The sequence below is a fragment of the Marmota flaviventris genome, chromosome 14 (assembly GCF_047511675.1).
Source record: "Marmota flaviventris isolate mMarFla1 chromosome 14, mMarFla1.hap1, whole genome shotgun sequence".
NCBI classification, from domain to species: Eukaryota; Metazoa; Chordata; class Mammalia; order Rodentia; family Sciuridae; genus Marmota; species Marmota flaviventris.
In genome coordinates, this window is record NC_092511.1 from 24,295,738 (window position 1) to 24,314,114 (window position 18,377).

Genomic DNA, 18,377 nt, shown 5'->3' on the forward strand with positions numbered 1-18,377 from the left:
GACCAATGGTACAGAATAGAGGACACAGAAACCAATCCACAAAACTACAACTATCTTATATTTGATAAAGGGTCTAAAAGCATGCAATGGAGGAAGGATAGCATCTTCAACAAATGGTGCTGGGAAAACTGGAAATCCATATGCAACAAAATGAAACTGAATCCCTTTCTCTCGCCATGCACAAAAGTTAATTCCAAATGGATCAAGGAGCTTGATATCAAATCAGAGACGCGCCGTCTGATAGAAGAAAAAGTTGGCTACGATCTACAGTCGGTGGGGTCAGGCTCCAAATTCCTCAATAGGACACCCATAGCACAAAAGTTAATAACTAGAATCAACAAATGGGACTTACTCAAACTAAAAAGTTTTTTCTCAGCAAAAGATACAATAAGAGAGGTAAATAGAGAGCCTACATCCTGGGAACAAATCTTTACTCCTCACACTTCAGATAGAGCCCTAATATCCAGAGTATACAAAGAGCTCAAAAAATTAGACAATAAGAGAACAAACAACCCAATCAACAAATGGGCCAAGGACCTGAACAGACACTTCTCAGAGGAGGACATACAGTCAATCAACAAGTACATGAAAAAATGCTCACCATCTCTAGCAGTCAGAGAAATGCAAATCAAAACCACCCTAAGATACCATCTCACTCCAGTTAGATTGGCAGCCATTATGAAGTCAAACAACAACAAGTGCTGGCGAGGATGTGGGGAAAAGGGTACACTTGTACATTGCTGGTGGGACTGCAAATTGGTGCAGCCAATTTGGAAAGCAGTATGGAGATTTCTTGGAAAGCTGGGAATGGAGCCACCATTTGACCCAGCTATTCCCCTTCTCGGTCTATTCCCTAAAGACCTAAAAAGAGCATGCTACAGGGACACTGCTACATTGATGTTCATAGCAGCACAATTCACAATAGCTAGACTGTGGAACCAACCTAGATGCCCTTCAATGGATGAATGGATAAAAAAAATGTGGCATTTATACACAATGGAGTATTACTCTGCATTAAAAAATGACAAAATCATAGAATTTACAGGGAAATGGATGGCATTAGAGCAGATTATGCTAAGTGAAGCTAGCCAATCCCTAAAAAACAAATGTCAAATGTCTTCTTTGATATAAGGAGAGTAGCTAAGAACAGAGTAGGGTCGAAGAGCATGAGAAGAAGATTAACATTAAACAGGGATGAGAGGTGGGAGGGAAAGGGAGAGAGAAGGGAAAATGCATGGAAATGGAAGGAGACCCTCAGAGGTATACAAAAGTACATACAAGAGGAAGTGAGGGGAAGGGGAAAAATAATACAAGGGGGACAAACGAATGTCAGTAAAGGGGGCAGAGAGAGAAGAGGGGAGGGGAGGGGAGGGGAGGGGAGGGGGGATAGTAGAGGATAGGAAAGACAGCAGAATACAACAGACACTAGTATGGCAATATGTAAATCAATGGATATGTAACTGATGTGATTCTGCAATCTGTATATGGGGTAAAAATGGGAGCTCATAACCCACTTGAATCAAATTGTGAAATATGATATATCAAGAACTATGTAATGTTTTGAACAGCCAACAATAAAAAATTAAAAAAAAAAAAAAAAGGCTCTGGGCAGGACAGGCTAACTGTTTCCAGCACAGCAGGAAGGTCCTGGGGCTAGCCCAGGACATGAGGGAGAGAGAAGCAGGATGATGTGGCTGGAGCCTCGGAACAACTTTTTGGTTTCACAGGCTGTGGTAAGGAATATGCATATGGTCTTGAGAGCCATGGAAATCTATTAGAAGGGTCTGAGATCCCTCTATATGAGTTCCACACTGAGGGAAGACCAGGGGGGGAGGGAGGAGGAGAACAGGATCATTCAGAGGTTACCACAGTAGGATGGAGGGAGGCTGTGGTGATGTACACCTTGGAAAGGGGCATCAGCTGGGTAGTGGGTGAGAGCTGGTCAGATTCACTTACCCAGGCTAAACCGGATGTCTGCGTACCACTCTTCAGGGTATTCTGCACAGTAAATCAGATAGTAGGCTTGAAGGAACCCATTTCCAACACAGAAGATACTTCCTCTGAAAAGGAAGACAACTGGAAAAGGTCTCCCTCTGGTGAGCAATGCATAAATAAAAGTCCTGGGATACAGGGAGGGAAAAGTTAGAATCTACCATCAAAAAAGAAAAGAAAAGAAATACAGTCAAACAATGAGAGGACAATGTTTAAAACAGATAACTGCATTAAGTGCATTGTTACAGTTTTTCCTTAAATTTATGCAATGGAAGAATGTTACTATCTGGTTCCAGAGTAACCATTTATGTTATTATTTGCTTTATTTCATTAAATTCATAGTAGCTACCATTCAGCACCTCATTTTATTCTCACAACAGTCTTGAAAGGTAAAAGCCATTCCATCCAGTAGTTAATAAATTAAATTTTATGAGCCTAGGGTTGGAGATTAGTTTTCTACAAATCTTGAAGTGAAATTTAATTTATACTAGACTGGAGCTGGGCATGGTGGTGCACACCTGTAATCCCAGCTGCCCAGGAGGCTGAGGAAGGAGGATTTCAAGTTTGGAGTAACTTGGTAAGTCTCCATCTCAAAACAAAAGAAAAAAAATAGTGCTGGGGGTGTAGTTCAGTGGTAAGTGTGATCCTGAATTGAATCCCCAGTCCTGCAAATAGCAACAACAATAAGAATGATGATGAATAAAAATTTTACAAATATATTAGAAGAATAGTAAAGCCTGGTTTACCCACAAACAGCAGAACAGCATTTGGACAGCAGCCACTTGACCACATGACTCTCTGTAATTTCTCTAGTATATTTATTTACTGATACTATAGCATCCCCTATAAAGTGGACAGTAGGATCCCTGGAGAAAAGAGACTCCTATAAATGTTACAAATTATGACTCTAGAGTCATCTAGAAAGAAGGGCATAAAAATAAAAGTACTCAAAAAAATGTACCCAAGACATGTGGCTAAATTCTGGATATTTTATAATTTTTCATGGAGAGCAACGTAAAAGTCAAACAGGAACGTTTATAAACCTTTGTGAGAAGCTTAATGAATAACCACCAAATAAACACCCAGACAGAAAATAACTAAGTTAAGAAAAACAACACCGTCACCACCCGAGGTCCCATGTGCCCTCCCTATTCTCAGTGCCCAGAAATAATGGCTATCTCACTTTTGTAATAATCATTACCTTCAGTTTCTTTACAATGCTATAACATTCATATGTATCCTTAAAAAAAGTTTATTTTGCTCATTTTTAATTCTGTATAAATAGAATCAAACTCTGTGAATCTTAGAAGATTCTGGACCTCCCCCCTCCCCCCCGCATCATGCATATGAGGCTAAACACGTTGCTGTGCCCAGCTATCGTTCATTCAGTTCCATTGTTGTATTCCCACCCCTGTTTACGTCTTTCACTTTATTTTACTTTGATGGATATTTGGGTGGTTTTTACACTGGGATTATTTTGTTTTAACTCCAAACTTCCCTGTTATTTTAATTATTTTCTTGTTATGTTTAAACCTTTGATTTTTCACAGTGTCCTTTGTTATAAGAGGTTTTATATGAATCTAACATATTTTTTTCTGATGCAAGTAAATTTACTAAATATATATCCTCCACAATATGCATTGTCATTGGTGTTATATACTAACTTACCCCATGTGTCAGTTCTTCTTCTGGGTTTTTGGTTCTGTTCCATTGAAATATTTATTGCTAAGACCATACTGTTTTAGTCATCGTAGTTTGTGTGTATGTGTGTGCATTTCAATTAGTCAGAAAAAAAGGGTTTCACTGTGGCATATTCACAGATGCAAATAACATACTTTGATCATATCCACCCTCTTTTATAGTCCCCCACCCTCCCTTTCCCTCCCCATGATCCCCTTCCTCTTAGAGTTTCCACCTTACACTCACTTTGTCTTTTCACCTCACCCACCAGCTCCCATATATGAGAGAAAACAGCAAAACTTGTCATCTGCACTGACATTTTCAAAAGATATTCTGTCACTCCACATGGACAAGTGATACACCAAAAAAGAGGCTTTATATACTTAAGTTTGGAATCACTGTGTTTATTTACATGTTCATGCCTTGGAGCCTCAACATACTTAAGCACATGGTGACTCTTCAAAGAACACACCAGGGTGCCACATTCATCATGGAACTAGAGCTCAACTCTGAAGAACAGCTTCCAAAATTTGACTGATGATCTTATGTTGACAGTTGGATTTTGAAGCTTTGAAAACTGTTATGGTTTGAACCTTGTACCCAAAAAGTTCATGGGTTGGAAACTTAACCCCAAAATTCATATGTTAATTGCTTTTGGAGATTAAACCATAGATGTGTGATTAACTTAATGAATAAATTAATCTATTCATGGATTAATGGGCTATTAAAGGAGTGGCTTTGTTATAGGAACAGCTCTCTGGTACATTAGTTCTGTCTAGCCATGCAATTCCTTCTGCCTTGTCATGATACAGAGAGAAGGCCCTCACCAGATGCTTAATAAAGCTAGTAAGATGCTGTCTAGACTTCCCACTTTCCAAACCCATGACATAAGTAGACCTCTGTTCTTTACAAATTACACTGTATCCAGTACTTTGTTATAGTAGCAGAAAATGAACTAAGACAAGAACTGATACTTGATTTTGTAAATTTCACATCCATTGCATACAGATGTCATGAGAGTGAACACACACACACTACAAGCAACCCCACACACCTCCAAGCATTCATTGGACATTTGTAGAACAAAGAACAGACAAGGCTGGAGACTGTCATAGATGACCACAGTTACATTTCAAATATGGATTTCAGCTTCAAAGCCTGTGAGGTTTATCTTAGATCCCTCTATCAAAAGCAGGAAGCCTGAACTTCAGGTTAGAGAACTTGGGTCGTGGTTGCCTTACCTGGAAATGGAATGATAATTCCTTCCCTGTCAACTCCCAAGATTGCTACGAGGATCAAATTAGATAATCTACATAAAAGTATGTTTTGAACTGTAGAGTGGTTAGCAAACAGACAGAAATGAGGGTGTTGTGTTACATGGAAGCCAAATTTTATGGATTTAAAATAGTCAAGATGGTCTTGAGGAACTGCACTTCCCCCCCTTAACAACAGAAGTTCCGCCTCTCTCCTCTCTTGGCTTGAACATGGCCAACTCTATAGGATCAGAGACTCTCCACAGACATGATCAGATGCTAAACCTTCTCACCTCTACCATTCAGCCTCCTGGCCAGTTGCTGGATCATGAGGACTTTCAATTCTCTGTATTAAAGAGCTGAAGAGGAAAGAAAGGTCAGCTTCCAATTAAACCAAAACTAAAGCCACCGGTGGCTTCCCTCTGTCTGGGCTCAGGCCTCTAGGTCATCTGCAGAGTTCCTTCCTCCCTGCTCAGTCACAACAGCACCTACAATTCATTTCTTTAAGTAAACAATTGGCTTCTCTGTTTCTCACCTCCTTCAAAATACAAATACACTCAAGAGGAAAGACGAGGTTGTGTCTCTTATACTACCATGTACATAAGCAAATTCAATTCAGGTTCTTTCCTCCTTCCCCAGAGGGAAATAGAGTAATTACAAAGTGGAAAGAGCAAGCATTTCTCAGTCAAAAAGGCCTTGCTTGAAGGGTTCTGCTCTTTCATAACTCCATGATCTTGGACAAATTTCTTCTTCTGTAAATTGAGGTTAATCATACTTCTTTATGATACTTTATAATTTCCTTAGATTATTATAAAAATTAAATAATGCAATGTAAGAAAAAGCATCTGACGTAGGATTTCTGCTAATTATTTGTTTCTTCTCAACCTCATGTCCCATGAGAGCTTTGGGAGCCTGAAGAGAGCTTAACCTCTCAAAGGTAACAGGCCCTGCGAAGCTACATAAAGTCATTAGAAAACAGTTGTTTGCCTCTGGATGAAGGTTCATCAGTGCTAACAGTGCTCCCCCAAAAAGTCAGAAGATAAAATCCAAAAACCAGAGCATGATGCTTCCAAATTATACAATGTACACACTCGACCCTTACCCTCTGGGCCTTCTAAGTCCAAATACAAAGTTCACAGTCACTGCATCTCCTCTGAAGAAGCATGCCTTAGTCAGGGTAGGCTCACTACTGACACAAACAACTCCAAAGTACCAAAGCTTCCATGTACTAAAAGCTTGTTCCTAGCTGGCAGCAGAGCACAACACTGTGCAGGGGCAATGCTGTGCTCCGCAGTCATTCAGGACCCAGCCTCTCCCAGGGGATCTGCGACTTCTGACCAACAGACAAAGCACAGAGTGTGGACCATGTAGGTTTTCTTAGGGTCACACTTCAGGCTGGAAATGGCATAAATTTTTCCACTTGCATTTCTTTGCCTCTGCCAACTGCAAGGGAGACTGGGAAACATTGCTTCCTGGGCTTTCCAGAGGAAAAAGGTAAAGAAGTTTGGTGCATATATCCCAGACAGAAGGTTCTAGAGTACTTGCTGTTAGAACGCTGGAGGTGGTTCAAAATAAGTGTCTCTATGTACAAAAAGATAAAAATGATCAAAAGGGGAAGAGTCAATTAGCCTGACAGGCTGCAAATCAGTACTGCAGAGCTTGAGGAGAGTTTCCCGTTTGCACCTCAGGACAACTTGAGATGCCATTTCTCTGGTCTCTTTAATCCCCTCCTATACTTCTAATGTCAATTTTAATTCTTTTATGTTGATTCTAATACAGAGACTGATAAGTACTCTTTAAATATAAAGTTTTCTATCACTGCTCAGTAAATATTCATTTGAGGGAACTCTCATTGTAAAGGGTTAACCAAAATTGCAAATCCAAATTAAACCAAAGGAAAAAACTTTGAAATTACACATCTTGCATAGACCAACTCATATTTAACTAAGTCTTTCTCAAATATAAATGCTATTGCTAAGATTATCCAGCCACCTGAAGACTTTTCACTATATGAAATTTTAGATTTCATTGTCAATCAAAATAAATTCAAATTTCATATACATAAATACAAAGTTTCCAGGTATTATAATTAGCTGTTCTATTATAGTAGTAACTCCTTCCTTGGCCCCATATCTTCTTTCATCCACTATCCCACTTTCATTCTCTCCTTTATAGCAAAACTCCTCCAAAGAGGTGTCTACATTTGCCATTCCCGTGTCTCTCCTCCTCTTCTTTCCTCCTTCCCCACAGAAACAAGTCTTGACGAGGCCAGCAGAGACTGGCACATTCCAGCATGGCGGCCGACTTCAGCTCTCTCCTACCTTACCAACCTAACCACTTCCTCCCACTAGACGGGGTCTTCACTCAGCACACCACACTCTTTTGGTTCTTCTATGCCACTGATTTCTCCTTATTTTCCTTTGATGGTTTCTTTTTATCCTCTTGACCTTTAACTATTAGAGCATCCCTGGGGATCAGGACTTTTTTTTTTTTTACAGCCATTAGCAATGTGATAATATTTAGTGTCCTACTGCAACAGGGTTGGTAGGTGGGGTGTTGGGGAGGTGTTCAGGTCATTATTTAGGTCATTACTTTCACAAATGGATTAATGCCACCATAAAAGGACCTGTGGGAGTGGGTTCACTCTCTTTGGCCCTTCCAGCTTATGTCACATGAAAACACAACAAGAAGGCCCTTATCAGATGCCAGTGTCTTGGTCTTGGACTTCCCAGCCTTCAACACTTTGAGAAATGTTTCTTCCCATTATAAATTTCCCAGTCTTGTGCTAATATGACAACACGAAACAGACTAAGACAATCATCCATCTAATAACAACTCCCAAATTATGTCACCAGAAGGATGACTGCAATCCTTGAACTCAGATTCATAGAGCCAAGTCCTTGCTAGACACCCAGTTTAATGGACATTTCAATCTCAACACATCGGAGACAAAACTTCTGATTCCCCAACCTTCTCCAAACTTGTACCTCCCCAAGTCTTACCCATTCCATAAAATATCAAGTTTATTTCAATTTCTCAAGCTAAGGACCTTGAACCATCCTTGATCTCTCTCCTTCTTTCTCTCATATTGCAAGTGAACCTGTTAGCAAATTCTGTCACTTATATCTTCAAAATATTTCCAGAATCTGGTCACATCTCCAATTCCAGTGCTCTGAGTTCAAGTCATCATTAAACCTCTTCTCAATATTTGCAAAAGCCTCCTCACTTGAAAACCTCACTTTCTGTTCTTCATAAAGCATACTAAGTAAAGCTTTAAACTGGACCACATTACTGCCCCCTGAAAGCCCCCTAATGACTAAGGAAAAGCCTGATTTTTTGTAATTGCCTTCAACTCTCTACACTGTCTGGTTTCCCAGCTACATCCCTAATGTCATCTACTACTCTTCCCCGTTCCCACCTCACTCCAGCCACTCTGACCTCCCTGGCTGCTAGGGACAGGGCCAGTACTTACCATCTCAGATCTCTGTCACTGGCCTGGAGAGCTCCTTCCCAGATATCCACAGGGCTCATTTCTGGGCTTTAATTTTTCCGGGTCTCGGCTCAGATGTTTCCCTGATCCACCAATGTAAGACACAAACCCCCAATGCCTCTAGCACTCATTGTTCTCATAAAACTTCTACTTTTCCCAATAGCCTTTTTTACTACCCAACCTAAAATATTTTGTTTGTTCATCATGTCTTCCCACAAGAATGCATGGTCCCCCAGGAGTGAAACACTATCACTTCTGTTCACCATTGTATCTGCTGTGACTTCAACAGCACCTGGCTCACAGAAGGCCTGGAGTGAATGCCGAATGAAAGAGTCTATAATAGGCTATAGGTAGTATATAGTTTATGCATGCAGATCTTCAAATCACACCTCATTAAATATGTATCATAACTTTCACTTCCAGGAAGGTGAATTACATGTACTTTTCACTTAATCCTCCTACCATATATAACTAAGTTCCTGAACAATATATACATTATCTTCCATATATATATATATATATATGACATAAGAAGATTCTGGAAGATGACAAGGTCAAGGTCCACACACTAGAAACCTTGGTACTTGAAGAAAATCAGGGCAGTGAGTTCCTGCGTTTCTTTTTGCCTCATATGTTCTAGACTTAGAGCTGATGAAGTTAGCAACCATGAAATCCAACAGGCACAAGACAAAAAGCCCAGACAAAGCATGTTCTCTCGAGCCAAGGGACCAGAAAAAGGGGCAACCTAGAAAAACAAAAACAGTACCTGCTGTACCATAGCCAAACGCTCAAGTGGGGGAGCGGGGAGTGGACCAGCCCTACTCCCACCCCGTGGAACAAGTTCAATCGGGAGCCTAGATTCCCCTTCACCAAGCTGTGAAAGGCACTCTACGCCCCTGTAAGGCTATGTTAGAGAGGCTTGGTAGGGAGCCAGGACTTTCACTGCTACTGGGAAATAACCAGTTCTCCCCATGTCCTCACAGTGTTAGGAAATACCATATGGAGTACTTGTACCCCATATCTTCCTCCTGTCCTGGGTGGTATCAGAAGTCCTAGCTGAGATAGTCACCACTTTGCAGCAGTCAGGAGGCCATACATCCCTTGCTCCATGGTGTTGGTGGAGATCATTTGGGAAGAGAAAGTCAACACTCCTGAATCTCAGCCAGGCCGATATCAGTGAAGGACTAGTAGAGGACAACTTCCACCCGACACAGTCAAAACAAAAGCCTCCCCCACATTCAGGTATGTTGATAGGTGAACAAGGAACCTGAACAAGGAACCTGTCTACCCTAACCTAACAGCACCTGAGGCAGACGGAGCTCCCTCTTCCCTAGCCCGAGCACTGTGAAGGGACAAATGAGACAGAAGCCTGGGGGTGCAGCTTTGGCAGAGTACATGCTTAGCATGCACAAGGTGCTGAGTTCAATTTTCATCACAAAAAAGAGGGATGGGGGTTAAACAAGATTTGGCCTCTTTTAATTCCCCAAATGTCCAGGTTTCATTTGCAAATCAGTCATCAAAACCAGGAAGATCTTAAACTGAAAGGAAAAAAATCAATATATGCCAATATACTATATTATGTAATTCTAAATTATGGACAGGAAAGATTTAAGACAATTCTATTACAAATGGGGAAGACAAGAGACATAAAAAGTAAGATTTCTACACTCTAACAGGTAGAACAGCAACACCTGTAAACTATGTAAAGTGCTGAATATATAATATGATTTCTAGCACAACCACCAAAAAGCTGTACAGGAGACAGTCTCAAAAATGCTACAGATAAATCAAAATGGAACTCTAAAATGATGTTCAAGTAATCCACAGGAAGCAGAAAAAAAGAGTGAAAAATGCAAAAAGAGAAAACAAAAAATAAATGTCAGACTTAATTATTAATATATCAATAATTACAATAAATGTAAATCATGCAAGTACAGCAATTAGGGCTGGGGATATACCGCAATGGAAGAGGATTTGCCTAGCAGGGACAGGGGCCTGGCGTCAATCCCCAGTACTAAGAAAAAAGCTTTACAAATAAACCAATTGAAAGAGAGTTGGAGGCCAGGCCTGGTAGCATAAGCCCATAAACCTGGAGGCTCAGGAGGCTGAGGCAGGAGAATCGTGAGTTCAAAGCCAGCCTCAGCAACTTAGCAAGGCCTTAAGCAACTCAGCAAGACCCTGTCTCTAAACAAAATATTTTTAAAAGGGCTAGGGATGTGGCTCAGTGGTTAAGAACTCATTCCAAATATGACAGTACAGACCTGATGAAAGTTAAAAAGAAGAAGGAAGGAAAGAGGGAAGGTAGGAAAGAAGGAAGGGAAAATGGGGGTAATATATTATGCAAACATTAATTAAAAGAAAGCAAGGAGATGATTCTGAGAAGAAAGTAGAATAGGAATCACCAGGAATCTGTCTCCCCATCTGGACAACAATTATACTGGCATAATCTGTCTAATGTAACTTATTTTGAAATGCTGGAGTCTATTGGAGGCTTACAACTTCACAACTTGAATTGTGGTTTATTTCAGTGAACTTTATCTGTAGGCACAGTAGCAGACATCTGCTACCCACACTCAGCCCTGTGGCAGGTAGCTGTGTAAAAGTTTTTGGAATAACTCGAAAGGACCAATGTAGGTAAAAAGGACCTTACCCTCCAAATATCATGGATGTGTGCTTGGATAGATGATTTCGCTTCTGATAACAGAGGTACAGATAGACAGTTATTGTTGTTTGTTATATCTTTAGCCATTATTGTAAGCACATTATTGTAGGCCCTCTGACTGATGTGACTTTTAAGGAATTTAAAGAGTCAGTGCCTCATTTTATTTCATTTATTTTTCTCTTTTTCCCCTTTTGTGAGACAGACCGTAAAGATGAGAATATTCATAAACAACTGAATATATAGGGAAAATTTGAGTGATTACACATAACCAAGAGGAAATGCAGGCTCATAAAAGACCTAAGGTTCATACATCAAGATGATTCCTTGCACAGTGATAGCCTAAAATGATTTTAAAAATCAAAAACAATAACAAAATAAGGCAAATCCAAAGGAAAATGGAGAATCTGAGTTCCAAGATTATCACATTGTTAAAATGTTCACTTTTCAAAAAAAAAAATCACAAGGTATTCAAAAAAATAGAAAAAGATGGCCTACTCTAAGGAAAAAATAAACAGAAGCTGTCACTGAAAAAGACCTAGCCAGGCATGGTGGCTCACACCCATAATCCCAGCAGCTTGGGAGGCTGAGGCAGGAGGATCATGAGTTCAAACCCAGCCTCAGCAAAAGCAAGGTGCTAAGCAACTCAGTAAGACCCTGTCTCTAAATAAAATACAAAGTACGGCTGGGGATGTGGCTCAGTGGTTGAGTGCCCCTGAGTTCAATCCCTGGTGCAAAAAAAAAAAAAAACTAATGTTAGGTCAGCTCAACAAAAACTTTAAAACAACTGTCTTAAACATACTCAAATAACTCAAAGAGATATGGATAAAGTCAATAAGATGATGTGTGAACAAAATGGCAATGTCAAGAAAGAGAACCAAAAAGAAATTCTGATGCTGAAAAGTCCCATAACTGAAACAAAAAAAGAAAGAAAGAAAGAAAAATTCACTAGAGAAATTCAACTCAAAGGCAAACTAAGCAGGCAAAAACAAGAATCAACAAACTTAAATATAGAACAGTAGAAATTATTTAGAAATTATTGAGTCTGAGAACAGAAAGAAAAAAAGATTGAAGAAAAATTTAAAAAATCAATAGAGTAGAGGAAGAATAACTGGGGGAGATAGGATAGAGGGGAAAGGAGGAACAGGGATTAAACTGAGTAATTCAAATCATAAGCATGTGTGATTTTGTCAAAATGATCCCAACTACTATGTATAACTATAATGCTCTAATTTTTTTAAAAAACGATGTTACTCAAAAGATAAATAAATAAAATAGAACCCAAGGACCTGGGGGATAACCTGTGGGATACCATCAAGGGAACCAACATACACATTTTGTGAGTCCCAGAAAGAGAAAGAAACTGGTGAGAAGAACATTTGAAGCAATAATGGCTGAAATGTGATCAAAGATATTAATATAAACATTCCAGAAGCAGGATAAACTCCAAGATGAATTCAGAGGCCCCACTGATACACATGATTTCTCTTTCCAAAGACAAAGAGAAACTTTTGTTTTTTAGTTGTAGAGGGATACAATACCTTTATTCTGTTTATTTATTTTTATGTGGTGCTGAGGATCGAACCCAGTGCCTCACATATGCAAGACAAGTGCTCTACTGATGAGCCACAACCCCAGCCCCTCCAATACCTTATTTATTTACTTATTTTTCTGTGGTGCTGAGGATTGAACCCAGTGCTTCATGCATGCTAGGAAAGCGTTCTACCACTGAGCTACAACCCCAGTCCTACAAAGAGAAATTTTGAAAATAGCAAAAGAGAAGTCACTCATTACATAAAAGGGACATAAGATACTCACATAAGAGTATCCACAGATTTTTCATTTAGAGGTGAAAGGCAATGGACTGATATTTTTAAAGTTCTAAGGGCGGGGGGACTGTCAACCAAGAATCCTACATATAACAAAACTAGACTTCAAACAGAGGGAGAAAAGAAAACATTTTCGACAAAACCGGAAGGAGTTTATTACCATAGATCTGTACTACAAGAATCCTCAAGGGAGGTCTGTACACCAAACTGAAAAAAAACAGCACACTGGCTGCTGCCTGATAGTACAATTAAATCAGTGTGCAGCTACGTGGTGAGATGGGGGCACGAAGGGAAGCCTGGAAATCCAACGGGTCCAACCCAGGCACCAGGTGAAGCCCAGAAATAGTGGTTCTTTAGAGATAGAAAAGGAAAACAGACTCCACCAGCACCAGCACATGGCTTCTCAGTGGGAGAGAGGAAGCTCCCCTCTACAGAGCTGAAAAGAGAAATCATAAAGATATCAAGAAATGTGGACTCTATCATTGGGCAGGCATGCCATATGAGCAGCAGAGGTTTAAACACAGCAGGGCTGGAGAGCATGTCTGCACTGCCTGCCACACTTTCCTCTGGAGCTGGTGAGAGCTGGGAACCTTAAAAGGGACAACCTTGTCCAGGCTGTCCTTGTGAAAAATCAGAAATCCCAGCACACATTTTTTTTTCTTCTTTTTTGCCTCTGATTTTTTTTTTTTAATCCCAAAGACCAAACAGCCTCCTTTTCTTTTCTTTCACTTCTCTTTCTTTTGTTCGCTTGGTTAGCGAGTGCCCAAAGCAAACATCATTCTCCTATCAGAAGTGAGACCGTGGCCTGAAGCCACCGAGAGCTCTAGATAGTGACAGGCCGATGGCAGGATCTTTGAAATTGATGATTTAGATCTAGACAGGCCCACACACTCCAGCTGCAATCTGGAACCGATTAAACTGCCCAGATCTCAATCGGCAGGATTTATTCTGAGACTTTCAGAGTCACCTGACTGCCCCCAGAGAAGCGCAGAGAACTGTGCAGTCAACCCCAGGAGCATGGCTTTTTCCACAGGAAACAAAGACGCGCTCCCAGCCAGGGAAAGATCCAGCAGCAGAGCTTCATCAGAGTTAGTCCCTCAAACCCTCCTGGGAGCTTTTAGGTGTCCAGGAACATCGTGGAAATACTGGAGCCACACAGGACCATACCAGAGGTGGGCCACCAGGTCAGTATGGGGAAATATGGGAACGCGAGTTTGGGGCAGTGTTTGAAGCAGATGACTGATCCAGACAGGTCAAGGGCTAAACAGACTAAAGGGCATCTCCATACCCAGAGGCACTCAGAGGTATGCAGTTGAAGCCTGAGTGTCTACTACCCCTCCCAACATCTGGTATCATCCCTCCAAGACCTTGGGAGAAATTCCTCCATCTCTAATACTTCAGCAAAGGGTAATTTTGAACTCTTCAGTGTTAGTTTTTCTTGTCTCACTGGTATTATCTTCTATAATTTAATAGATCTTCTATGATTTAATAGATTTCCCACTACTTGATATTGAATTCTTTAATCCAATTTTATGTACTTTTCTTTAATGTTATAATACATTAATTGGGGACTGGGATTGTGGCTCAGTGGTAGGGCGCTTGCCTGATATGTACGAGGCACTGGGTTCAATTCTCAGCACCATGTATAAGTAAATGAATAAAAAAATAAAGGTCTATCAACAAACAGAAAAATATTTTTTAAAAATAATATGTTAATTGGAAGTGTTCACTCATGTCATTCTCTCTCTCTCTCTCTCTCTCTCTCTCTCTCTCTCCTTGAATTTTTCTCTTCTGTCTCCCTTCTCTCCCAAATCCTAGTTTTTTGTTTGCTTTGTTGTTTTATCTCATTGGATTTTCCCATGGTGCTGGGGATTAAACCCAAGATGCTCTGCACTGAACTGCTTCCCCAGCCCTTTTTGGTTGTGTTTTGAGGCAGGGTCTCCTTGGGTTCCCAACAGGGACCTTGAGCTTGTGACCCTCCTGCAATAGTTTTCTGAATAGCTGGGTTGCAGGTGTGTGTCCCATGCCCAACTTTTTTTCCTCAATCTCATAGTGTTGATGGGATTTATTCATTCAATCTTTATTCCTCTTTAAGTGCTCCCTGTCTCTTCTCTCTCTCTTCACTTTTCTTCTTCTCTCTCCCTCCCCCCGATTGTTTTTTTTTCTTTTCTTTTTTTTTTTTTTTTTTTGTTTGTTTGTTTAATTTTTCTGTCTGGTTTGATTTGGTTGGTTGTTTTTTTTTTTGTTGCTATTGTTCTTTTTTGTTCTTTTTTCTTTTTTTGTTCTTCATGGTAATATGTCAATCGGATTCATTCTTTCTATGTTTTTCTTTTTCTTTTCTATATTCTTGATCCCTCTTTTTCCAACACTCATTTTTTTCTTCTTCTGTCTTCTCTTTTCTGTCTTTTCTTTCCCTTTCCTTTCATGCCTTTTCTTCTTTCTCTTTTATTTTTCATGCCTTACATAGTATAACAACTCTACTTTCTTTAAAACTAACTTTTTAGCCTATTATAGGGTATTACTCCCTTATTGCATTTCTAGACTAGTAACGTTGTTGGGGAACATTTAAATAAGATTTTATAGTCAGGCTGCAGCAAAATAATCGGGGGGTGACGAACAACTTGTGTAGATTGATACAGCAGGAGTGGAAGCCGTTTATTGTAGGACAGGAGGAGTATTTATACATTCCACACAGCTTATCTAATTAACATAAACTCGATACAGCAGTCAACCAATAAGAAATCTCCACACTTAATGGCTTGCTGGTGTTACTTCACAAACCACTCCCTCTGGCATTTTGCCAGGCGCCATCCAGACTTGTTTACAGACTCTAACATTTTCCAGGCGCCATCCTGACTTGTTTACAGACTCTAACAATATTGTAAGTGACGAAAAAAAGCTGTCCGTCCCTAGATAGGACTGGAGAAAATCTGCTCGTCCCTAGGCAGATAGGGCGAGAGGAAAAATGGCCATTTCGAAAAAATGGAGAAAATTGATACAGTATGTTTGTGTCTTGTTTTGTCTCAGTGTATTGTATTGTCTTTGTGATGAAAACATGGAAGGGGTGAGAAGTAAATTACTAAGGGAAGAAGGCACCCCAGTGGAATCAAGAATAGTTAGGGCATGTGTTGATAAGAGCCCAGGAACTCTAGTCAGAAAGAAAAAGGAAGTTCATAAGAAGAAGGATTATCAGGAAAAAAGTTGCAGCAAAAGGCTATTACTGAATACTTTTCTTTACCGGAGGGTGCGTGAATCGGCGCGCGGCGGCTGCCACTTGCACAAAATGCTCATGGCGCAGCAAGGGCTTTCCAAGCAGCCGCAGCCGGCTCTTCCCCGCCCCCCACCCAGGGAGCGGGATACCACTGCGAGAGCCCAAATCCAAACCTGTGCCCAGAAGCAGTTTGAGTCCGGGACACTCCCCAGGGCCATCTGGGGCTGCCTGGGACGCTGCAGCTGGGCGGAAGACGCCCCCGGAAGTTTGATCATTTTCAATGCCAATAACTAAGCTACAATGGTTCTCCCACACCTGGAAGCTGATGAGTAATGAGCACTATTAAGGCTTATTTCAAATGTAAAAAACCTTGAGATAATGTACTAAATTGTTCAGAAGGTTGTTTTCTTAGTGGAATGCTACAGGATTTTCTTTAGCCTTCCGGAGTTCCTGCCTTCGTCCCAGTGCCAGTGAAATCGAAGGTGGAAGAATTTCCAGTGTTGCTGTGAACCAGACGAGACTTCGGATCAAGCTAGCTGCCTGCAGAACTTACCTGGACTGTGATTTAAGCTAGCTGCCTGCAGAACTTACCTGGACTGTGATTTACCTGGACTGTGAGTTAATCTATTGAGACACTGCTTTACCTGGACTGAGACAACAAACTGTAATCTACAACAAATTGTAACTCGGTATCTTTGCTAATGGTGTCATTGCTGGTATAATTTTTCCAAGGGCTTCTTGCATGGAGCCATCAATTGGCTTGGTATTGTGGCATTTTGTATCCTCCCCTTCTGTTTGTAGCAGGTTATTTATGGTGTTTCTGTAAAAACCACTATGGTCGTTATTTAAATTAAACAAAAGGGGGAATTGTTAGAGTCTGTAAACAAGTCTGGATGGCTCCTGGCAAAATGCCAGAGGGAGTGGTTTGTGAAGTAACACCAGCAAGGCATTAAGTGTGAAGATTTCTTATTGGTTGACTGATGTATCTAGTTTATGCTAATTTAAATAAGCTGTGTAAAATGTATAAATACCTCTGTTGTCCTACAATAAACGGCTTCCACTCCTGCTGTATCAATCTACACAAGTTGTTCGTCACCCCCCAGTTATTTTGCTGCAGCCGGACTGCAGCAATAGCCCGTTAGTTTGTGGTTTGACCTCAAGTTATAGGGTACAGGTGATCATCACCTCCTTTCATAATGGTGTTAGAGATTGATAGAAGCATCATGAACATGCTGCATGGTTCCTGTGACCCAGAGATATATACTCCAGGGCTGGGAAAATGGTTTAAAAAAAAAGCAGCTCCCAAAAAAGAGACCTCTTACTACAGCTAGAGAGAGATCCATTTCAGAAGATGCACAAATGTCAATATAGAAATGCAGGAAACTGCTGGGTGATGGCACCTGCCTGTAATCCCAGCAACTCAGGAGGCTGAAGCAGGAGGATCGTGAGTTCAAAGCCAGTCTCAGCAAAAGCAAAGTGCTAAGCAACTCAGTGAGACCCTTCCCTAAATTCTCAATAAAATACAAAATAGGGCTGTGGATGAGGCTCAGTGGCCAAGTGCCCCTGAATTCAATCCCTGGTACCACCCACCAAAAAAAAAAGAAAGAAAGAAATGCAGGAAACCTGGGAAAACAAGGAAAAAATATCTCCAAAAAATTATAACCCCCAATAGCTGAATCCACAGATGTCAAAGTTGATAAAATCCCGGGAAAACAATTAAAAAATTTTTAATTATCAATGAATTAAAAATACAGCTAAGGAATGAATAAAGCTAAGGAAAATCAGGATGCAAAAGAGTATTTCAACTAAGAGATAAACTGGAAAAGAACAAAACAGAAATATTAGAAATGAAAGACTCAATAAATCAAATAAAAAATTCAACTGAAAGTCACTTCAAAACATTAGATCAAGTAGAAGGTAGAATTTCAGAGGTTAAAGACAAGGTGGCCAGCCTTGAACATTCAAACAGTATTAAAGAAAAAAGTAGAAATTCTGAGCAGAATATATAAGAACTTTGGCACAACATTAAGAGACCAAACTTAAGACTCACTGACATTGCAGGAAAAAAGAAGTAAAAAGATGAAAAAGCTAATGACAATGGTAACCTTTTTAGTGAAACAATAGCAGAAAATTTTTCTGATATTTCTACTTGAGAACAATATGGACATCCACATACTAGAAACATTTAGAGCCCCAAATAGATAAGACCAGGAAAAAAAAGTCCTCTCCATGGCGCATTATAATTAAAATGCCAACAATTCAG

The 18,377-nt window shown here is 40.3% G+C and overlaps 1 protein-coding gene across 1 annotated transcript in view; it reads right to left on the reverse strand.

Moving 5' to 3' along the window:
* The window catches only part of Srd5a2 (steroid 5 alpha-reductase 2), a 66,354-nt gene that overhangs the window by 18,772 nt on the left and 29,205 nt on the right, over positions 1-18,377 (reverse strand). The window contains exon 2 of the mRNA XM_027933542.2: positions 1,957-2,120. Within this exon, the coding sequence (XP_027789343.2) occupies positions 1,957-2,120 (164 nt within the window). The remainder of the gene's footprint in view (positions 1-1,956; positions 2,121-18,377) is intronic.